The sequence below is a fragment of the Hemibagrus wyckioides genome, linkage group LG03 (genome assembly GCF_019097595.1).
Source record: "Hemibagrus wyckioides isolate EC202008001 linkage group LG03, SWU_Hwy_1.0, whole genome shotgun sequence".
Taxonomy (NCBI): Eukaryota; Metazoa; Chordata; class Actinopteri; order Siluriformes; family Bagridae; genus Hemibagrus; species Hemibagrus wyckioides.
Window position 1 is genome coordinate 8,027,646 of NC_080712.1, and position 9,895 is coordinate 8,037,540.

A 9,895-nucleotide genomic window follows, 5' to 3' on the forward strand; every position below is an offset into this window, starting at 1 on the left:
CTAACACAATATTAGGCAGGTGGTCATAATGTTATGCCTGATTGGAGTATGTAGGAACCATCCAGAACAGCAGAAAGTGTGGAGGGAGAGAGAGAGAGAGAATTAACAGATTAGTATGATGAGTATGTTCTCATTACACAATGGTTTAAAATGGTGTACGTGTAACCAGCAAGTCTAACTATGCCAGCAAAACCACGACAGTGAAGGGATGAAGACTTTACACGCCCAACCGTTGTTCCTTCATGAATCATTGATGAGGTGCTGAATTTATTGTTTATTAAAGCCACTGCCCAGATGTTGCCTTTTCCAGTCATTACACACCAGCACACACACACACACACACATTCTTGCTCTATTGTGTATTTTCCTGTACAGCATATGATGATCATTTATTTTACTTTGCCGTGAGCTGACGCTAGTCGAGTCGAAGATAACGAGCAGATGTGCTGAGCTCAACATCGCTTATAAATAAAGTAGAACAGAGAGTAAAAAACAGCTTATACGTTAATTCCTGCTGTGTTATATTGCAGTGTTGGTGGAGAACTTCAATCTAAAACACATGGAATTGGATTATTTTGAATTATCAGTGGCCGTGATGCTGATTTATGTGATATTTATGTGGACTCTGGCCCAGAAGCAGCAAAAATTTCACTCAAATCCCAGAATAAGAATTTTCCCCCTTAAAAACATTGCAGTTTAAGTCCTAGTTTAAGATTAAACCTCAAGATTAAAGGTTATGGTGAATATGAATAACTTAACTGATGAGGCATAACATTATGACCACCTACCTACTATTGTGTTGGTCCCTCTTTTGCTGCCAAAACCGCCCTGACCCGTCGAGGCATGGACTCCACTAGTTCCCTGAAGGTGTGCTGTGGTATCTGGCAACAAGATGTTAGCAGCAGATCCTTTTAAGTCCTCCATGGTCCCCACCTCACAACTTACAGGACTTAAAGGATACTTTTGATAGATAGTGACCACTGCAGATCCCGGGAACACCGCACAAGAGCTGCAGTTTTGGAGATGCTCTGATCCAGTGGTCTAGCCATCACAATTTGGCCCGTAGTAAACTCAAGCTCAAATCCTTACGCTTGTCCATTTTTCCTGCTTCTAACACATCAACTTTGAGGACAAAATGTTCACTTGCTGCCTAATATATCCCACCCACTAACAGGTACCATAATCGGTGTTATTCATGGCACCTGTAAGTGGTCATAATGTTATGCCTGATTGCCGGACCTTTACTATAAGCACTCTGCCTCTCTTTTTTTTTTTTTTTTTTTTTTTTTTTTACTTATTCATTAAGTGAACTTTGTTGTTTCTTTGCCAGGTTTCATTTTTTCTTGCTTTTTTTCCCCCTCCAGGTGAACACCAGCCTCCTCTGAGCAGCGACTCGGACACGTCACTCATCCTGCCGGTGGAAGTTAGCCTGTCTGATGTCGAGCTTTCTGCTGAAGCTGAGCAAGAAGAGGCCAAATCCTGAGTGGCACCAGCCCGGCTGCTGCAGAGGCACTGCTTTAGAGGGGGCTCCTATGGAGCTAAATATGGACCAGGACGTGGAAAAAAGAGAAAGGAAAAAAAAACAAAAAACAAAGAACATAAGCAATACTTTCTCCCATATGGCCTCATTGAGTCACATTATTTTTTTTCGCTCTCTCTGGTCAGACCAGGTCGCTCTTGATGTCTCTTCTTTATTAGTTTTGTGTCACCACAGTGGGGGAAAAAAGCACACGTTCAAGATATCAGGTCTGACTGCACGGAAATTCTGCCTTTTCAATTTCTTGTAGGATCACTGCCAATACACACACACACACACATCTATTCCAGAATGGATCATTTATATATACCAGTATGTATAGCTGTGACCAGCCTACTGCATTTTGTGTCCGAAGCAGTCCGAGTGCAGTCTAATCAACTGAAAAACAAAACATTGTGTGGCGTCTCAAGAGTTTCCTTGAGAAGCCTCCAGTGCTTCTAGCATCTTTTTAAAAAATCCGGCTGCGTCAGACACCGCTTTCACCGTCCGAGTGGTGCGTTTTGAGAAGCACAACCGTCGTCATGGGATCGAGCCTCGAGTGAGAAACCTAGATTATTCCAGCAAGGTCTCATTCACTTTGCTTATTATTAAGAATGTTAACATGGGTTCAAGTTTGCTTGCTTTCTCCGTCCGCATTCCCAGTAACTAATGTGAACTCGGCTTGTAGGGATCGTGTCTTCTGAAGTGCCACTTGAGCTCGCGAAGCCGAGTTTTCCTCTTCGCATCCATCCTGTCGTGCCATATAAGAAAGACAGGTCTTTACTCAGAATGAGGATGAGCAGCAATCGTGTTGAATGTTTCCTTCCTTCCTTCCTTCTTGTTTTTCTGTCTGAGGATTTTCAGTACAAGCACCAGACCGAGTCGTCTCCTGCTTCTATTCCAAAGCGTCCTCGCTCACCCGAATCTCCCCTTCCTCCTCACAGAGGTCGGGCTTAAAGCCCTCAGCCAAATATATCCGAATCGTAACTTCTTTTTGATACACGTGCGTCTCGGCGGGTCGCTCTTTTCCAGCGTCGGAGTAGAATCGTTGTAGATTAACATCATTTTTTTTATTGCACATTACATACAGGAATGCAGAAGTCTAATGAACGACTTTTTTTATTTTAATATCAAAGTTTTATTTTTCTAAAAAGAAAAAAAATAATAATCTAAGAAACGAACAGGCCCTGTTTACAGTCAGGATGGAGATCGGTAAGAAAAAGAGAAATCAGTCTCCGTTTTTGTTTTAAAAAATATTTCATTTCATCCAAAGGTAGCGTTAGTTATTGCGCGTCTCTGTACAGGTTTAATTTGAGGACAGGGCAGTGCGTCCTTCTCCACAATAAAGGTGTTAAAATCGAGCCTTGGTGTAATTCCAGCGTTCACGACCATTAGTGCATCAGTGTTTATTTTTTAGATGAATCTTCTTCAACACCAGGCGCACAGTTTCAACAATCCCCAACACACCAGTATGTTTTATAATTCTGCAACAAGAGCAAGTGTTTCCTTTTTTCCTGCCTCTGTCAGAGCTTTTTGTGTGTGCTGTTGTGTGTATTTTCCACACAGGCCTCTCAAACCACAATGCACATGACTGACTGGAACCTTGATGTATTTATTTTACACTGAATAAGTGCTGAAAGGACTGTGCTGGGAGGAGCTGAGTGTGTGTGCTGGGAGGAGCTGAGTGTGTGTGTGCTGGGAGGAGCTGAGTGTGTGTGTGCTGGGAGGAGCTGAGTGTGTGTGTGCTGGGAGGAGCTGAGTGTGTGTGTGCTGGGAGGGGCTGAGTGTGTGTGTGCTGGGAGGGGCTGAGTGTGTGTGTGCTGGGAGGAGCTGAGTGTGTGTGTGCTGGGAGGAGCTGAGTGTGTGCTGGGAGGAGGTGTGTGTGTTTCGGGAGGAGCTGAGTGTGTGCTGGGAGGAGCTGTGTGTGTGTGTTGGGAGGAGATGTTGGGAGATGTGTGTGTGCTGGGTGGGGCTGTGTGTGTGTGTGCTGGGTGGGGCTGTGTGTGTGTGCTGGGTGGGGCTGTGTGTATGTGTGCTGGGTGGGGCTGTGTGCTGGGTGGGGCTGTGTGTATGTGTGTTGGGAGGAGCTGTGTGTATACTGGGAGGAGCTCTGTGTGTGTTTTGGGAGGGGCTATGTGTTTTGGGAGGAGATGTGTGTGTCATGGGCGGAGCTGTGTGTGTACTGGGAAAAGCTGTGTGTGTGTCATGGGAGGAGCTGTGTGTGGGCTAGGAGGAGTTGTGTGTGTGTACTGGGAGGAGCTATGTGGCTGACAGTGATGTCAATGGAACAGCTGGTGCAAACGGGCTAACAGGGCAATGCCCCAGTCGGAAAGGGGAACTCGGAACCCACAATGTCACGATGTCATGTTCGACTTGTGTGTGTTTGAGCTACAAAGAAGAGAAAAGAATTACTTTTAGTGAATTTCATCTACAGTCCATGCCGAGGGCAGCCATGTTGATTTAAAGTCACTTCCTGAACTCGCAGGTCGACGAGACCGCCCCACATTTCCAAGTTGGATTTTCCAAGTTGAGCATTTTCTTTGCTATTTTTCTAGTTGGATATGGAAAATTGAAAATCTAAGACCTTTTGTCCTTTTTTGAAAAACGAATATTCTTCAATATTCAGATTTAATTTGGTTTACTATTGTGGAATTAAGGGCAATAGCACCAACAGGAAAATTACAGTGCATAATGATGCTGGGGTTGATTTCTTTCCAGCCCAGACTGTAGCTTCACACAGCCTCTCAGTGATTATTATGTCATCTATAAGACCTCATAATTGGTCACAACCTTTAGTTTGTTGTTAAGTTGTTGATAGATATCATCAATGATTCTATAGACAAACTATTTAAACAATAATATCCCAAACCACACCCCTCTCAGCCGTATATTTTAATATATCTACCAGCACAAACTCTTTTCTCTACAGCACAGTTTAGCACTGACGTTTCCCAGAGCTACTTAATAATATGATTTTAAAAGCTGAAGATTCCAGTCAGTTAACAAGCACAAGGTATTCTAACGTGTTTACTTGAGATCCATACCCGTTTTGCCTTTTCCCCCCTCTTTGTATCTCATCACTCTTTATATTTAGATTTTAAAGCATTGCTCTTTGCAAGCTGTCTTCATGTAAGTGTCATATTATATGATTATGTTATTGTTACTGTGTCGATATGTTATCATGGTGCTCATCGTTTAATTTATCATGAACAGGAACGTGTGCTCTGACTCGTCATACGGCTTAGCTGCAATTCAGGTTGTGTAGTTCGACAACTCTGTAATCTGCTCTGGAGTCAGGAGTCTGGAGTACTGAGTCAGGAGTCTAGGGTATAGATCGAGGGAGTCAGGAGACTGGAGACCAGATGTCTGATGTATGGAGTTCTGGAGTCTAATGTCTGGAGTTTTATGTCTGGAGTTTGATGTCTGAAGTCTGAACTCTGGAGTCTGATGTCTGGAGTCTGGTTTCTAGAGTCTGGAGTCTAGGGTATAGAGTGAGGGAGTCTGGACTCAGGAGACTAGAGCCTAATAGCCCATAGAGTCTGATGTCTGAGTTTGATGTCTGTAGTCTGGTTTCTGGAGTCTGAGGTCTAGAGTTTGATGTCTGGAGTCTGATGTCTGAGTTTGAAATCTGGAGTCTGGTTTCTGGAGTCTGATGTCTAGAGTCTAATGTATGGGGTCTGATGTCTAGAGTCTAATGTCTAGAGTATAAAGTCTGTAGTCAGGAGTTAGGTTATGTAATTGCACAGGGTTCAGCATAAATCGCCAAATCCTCTTTACTCTGACACATGGCTTACTGTTTGTGTGTGTGTGTGTGTGTGTGTGTGTGTTCAGAAAAGCAGCCCTTGTAATTGGAGGGGAAGAATAGCCCCTTGATTGTAACCTCTTTATGCTTTATTTTGTGTCTTAACTCCTTTCTTTAACGGCTCAAATGTCCAACATTTCTAGTAATACTCCATGCAATACTCCTGCAAGTCCTGCAGGTTGGACTGTAAGACTCTTGAGTCATTTAGCAACATTTCATGTAAACGAGTTCTGTTTAAGAGCTGTTAAGTGATTTCAGTGATAACGAAGGATAATCAGAGATAACCTTGCTTTTCTTTATTTTTTTGACTGATTAAAGGGCCTCATTTTTCAACATTTTTGCTACATTTTCATAAACCAAACCAAAAAGACCCCTGCAATTCTCCTGATAGTGCAATTAAATTTAAGAAAAGCTAATTTACCAAACAATGACTCACATTAAGTCACGCCCACAGCTCACAAGAACGACATGACTGTACAAGCCAAATGCACGCTACACAATTTTTTCAAAATGTAAGATGCTCTGAGATTTTTCGCACAACATGACTTGAATGGGACCTGCACATTACACAGTCTCTCGCAGACGAGGTGCACACACTACACAGTCTCTCGCAGACGAGGTGCACACACTACACAGTCTCTCGCAGACGAGGTGCACATGCTACACAGTCTCTTGCAGACGAGGTGCACATGCTACACAGTCTCTTGCAGACGAGGTGCACATGCTACACAGTCTCTCGCAGACGAGGTGCACACACTTCGCAGACGAGGTGCACACGCTACCCAGTCTCTCGCAGACGAGGTGCACACGCTACCCAGTCTCTCGCAGACGAGGTGCACACGCTACCCAGTCTCTCGCAGACGAGGTGCACACGCTACACAGTCTCTCGCAGACGAGGTGCACACGCTACACAGTCTCTCGCAGACGAGGTGCACACGCTACACAGTCTCTCGCAGACGAGGTGCACACGCTACACAGTCTCTCGCAGACGAGGTGCACACGCTACCCAGTCTCTCGCAGACGAGGTGCACACGCTACCCAGTCTCTCGCAGACGAGGTCCACACGCTACACAGTCTCTCGCAGACGAGGTGCACACGCTACACAGTCTCTCGCAGACGAGGTCCACACGCTACCCAGTCTCTCGCAGACGAGGTCCACACGCTACACAGTCTCTCGCAGACGAGGTGCACACGCTACACAGTCTCTCGCAGACGAGGTGCACACGCTACACAGTCGATCACATGGAGAAATCCCAGCTGAAGTGCACTTCATCCCCAAATCCCACTTCCTCACTATATGCAGTGAGAGCTATCATTAACTTGTGATATTTGTTATTATTTTGTACTGAAAAAAGGGAAAATATTGGAAATATTTGGTTAGCTATTTTTAATAATGTGTGCTGGAATCAAACAACAGCATGTTCACGTTATTCGCAAACTTGATTCAGGGATCTGCTGCGCATGAGACAGAGGACCCACAGAGGAGTCTCCTGTACCCGGACAGTGTACTCACCAAGCACCGAAATGAGTCCATGACTGGATCATCAGGGCCAAAATCGTGTAGCGTGCACTAGTCTTAAACAGTGAACAGAGCGCCTCCTAACTGTAGCATGCTCAAAATCTTCCAATAGCACCAGCTCAGCCACTGCAGCGTGTCAGCTTCCATATAGACACATACTAACCCTGCCTTGTCTTCTTTTTAAAGGCCATTACTTTTATCCTCCTTTTACAGCTAGTTTTATTGTCTTCATTTAAGGAATAGCTTTGGATTGGTTTCTAAAGAGGTTTCAAATCGACAGTGTAATAAAATTGCAGGAAGATATAGCCAGCTATATGACCTGAAGCTAATTAAATCCAGTTTACACATTAGCGAGTGGCTTATATGTAAATTTACATATAAAAAGTTCTCATCGGATAGAAATGTTTTTCTGGACTTTTTTAATGAACCTATTCGTATCCAAGTTTGATAAATGAGGCCCAATAAGAGATTAAACAGCAGCGTGAGCTTCATCTTATCACTTACACTACCGCAGTCCTATACCTTTCATCATCCTCATCATGTTCATCATCATTTACCAATTTTAGTTCCATTCGTTTCCACACCCTATCAAAAAAGCACTTTATCTCCCTGCAGGAGAGACCGACCCATGATACACAACTGATTAAAACTCAGCAGGACGATTGCTAATCCTGTAGCATAAGTTTAGCATTTATCTAAAGCCTCCGGTTTGCATATGGCACATGTTTAGGAGATCGAATCAGAGCTCCAGCCAGTCGTAAGTTTATTCCCCTTTCGAATGACTGTGGGTTTTAAAGGATTGTTAAACAACTTGTATACAGTATCCAGTGGAGTTCAACAGTATTGCTATTTTGTTATATAGAGGACAGTGTAAATATATCCAGCCATCTTGGTATACTGTTCTAGTACAATGTTGCACGTGTTTGAGTCTTTGTTTGTGAGGTACAATAAATTTTATTGCAATTTGTTTGTTTTTTTTCCAAACTTGGGTCTCGTCTTATTTGTTTTAGCGGGAAATTGCTACAGGAAATGAAGTAGCGTGTTTAAAACCGTTTATTTAGTGATGTAATGCATTCAGTAGTTTAGAATATTCAGCCCCTTGTTTTAAATAAAAGAGGTCCAATTACATAACATTTCTTCTTCACAAAAACCCAAGTGAGCAGCTAACACTTCTCGCTTAATGCTTAACCGTGCGTGATTAGCGATCGTTTTGTTTTGAGCTTGATGTGATCACTTTTAAAAAAAAAAAAAAAAAAAAAAAAAAAAAAAACTCGCACCATGAACAGATTAACCACTGGTTAGAATTTGACACAGAGAAAACAAAGCCATGTGTCTCGTTCCGTTCGTCTTTAAACATCCTGAACAATTAAGTTCACTAATCAATCTAATCAAAGCGAGGGTGAATTAAATGAAAAATCGATGAAGGCTAAAAACCGCTCACTTAACGTTTGTAGCTCTGTGACTAATCTCTGCTCCGATGAGTTTCCTTCAGCTAAATAATTTACATCGATTAAATTGCATGTGATTAGATCTGCTGCTCCAAGCTGCTCCACGTAAAACTTAACTAGGAGCAGCCCCCCCAGCCCCCCGACCTCCTTTTGCAGCACTATTTTGTGTAGTATTACTTACCAAAGAGTTTATTTCCTCCTAAATTCCTTCTTCACACTTATGAAGCATCCATGTTGCATGAAAAAAGGGATTTAGATAAAGAGGTGACCTATTAAATGTAAAATATTTTTTTTCACATGGATGATATGACGGCTCTACATATGCACTATATAATTTCTTCCATTTATTTTGGGAATTTATTGAAAAATCCACATTGAAGAAGATTTTATAGGGTCAGTCAGATTTAAGGGAACGCCTGTGTTTCTCAGAACAAAAAATAAAACGGCTTATTCTAAAAGAGATACCTAAAGGGAACCTGACAAGTAGAACAAGCCATTATTCCATTACATATACTGTAGATTACAACACGGTGAAATTCTTTTCTTCGTATTTCCCAGATTAGGAATTTGGGCTCAAAGTACAGGGTGAGAGCCATGATACACCATCCCTGGAGCAGAGCCTTGTTTAAAAGCCTTGCTCAAGAACCTAACAGTGGTAGCTTGGTGGTGCTGAAGCTTGAACTGCACAGCCTTCTGATCACTAACCCATAGCTTTAACCCTCTGAGTCACCTCTGGGGCTTGGTTTTAAAGGTCTCAGGGACAAGGTAGAGGACACCCTGGATGAAGCGACAACCTATTGCAATAATCATAATCACACACACACTCCATGGAAGAATTTAGTGATGCCAGCATTTACACAATATTTACATTTCTGGCATTTGGCAGATGCTCTTATCCAGAGTGATGTACAAAAGTGCTTTGAAGTCTCTTATCAATGAATATATTAACAGTGTTCAATAGGTCACAGACTCAACTGTGTTGGAAGGATTTATATTATTTTGACAACATACAACAATTCATAAAATACACAGGGAAAATAAGAGCTAGTTTAAGTGTTTTAGGAAGAGGTATAGATAGATTAGTTAGTTAGTAAGTTTATTGATGAAGAGGTACCCATTGTTTGAGGATGGATGGATGGATGGATGGATAAGCTTCTCAGCTTATGTATGTAAATCTATCACACATACAATATAAATTGGGTTGCCAGATTAGTACTTATCAGACTGGTGAATCTAATAAACTAAAGGTTTATTAAGAAGCTTATTATAGATAGATAGATAGATAGATAGATAGATAGATAGATAGATAGATAGATAGATAGATAGATAGATAGATAGATAGATAGACAGACAAGTAGGCAGACAGACAGACAGACAGACAGATAGATAGATAGATAGATAGATAGATAGATAGATAGATAGATAGATAGATAGATAGATAGATAGATAGACATGTGTACAGACATACATACATACAGAGATAGATAGATAGATAGATAGATAGATAGATAGATAGATAGATAGATAGATAGATAGACAGACAGACAGACAGACAGACAGACAGACAGACAGACAGATAGATAGATAGATAGATAGATAGATAGATAGAT

The 9,895-nt window shown here is 42.1% G+C and overlaps 1 protein-coding gene across 2 annotated transcripts in view; it reads left to right on the forward strand.

Moving 5' to 3' along the window:
- Positions 1-7,821, forward strand: part of rnf150a (ring finger protein 150a) — a 37,005-nt gene extending 29,184 nt beyond the window's left edge. The window contains exons 7-8 of one of the 2 annotated variants that reach the window (XR_009203931.1): positions 1,365-6,033; positions 6,088-7,821. Coding sequence is in view for 1 of the 2 variants with exons in the window: in XM_058383193.1 (XP_058239176.1) it covers positions 1,365-1,483 (119 nt within the window). In the remaining variant the exon portion in view is untranslated. Of the gene's footprint in view, positions 1-1,364 lie in introns of both variants that reach the window. The other variant, XM_058383193.1, reaches the window with a different exon arrangement.
- Positions 7,822-9,895: the final 2,074 nt, after the last annotated feature.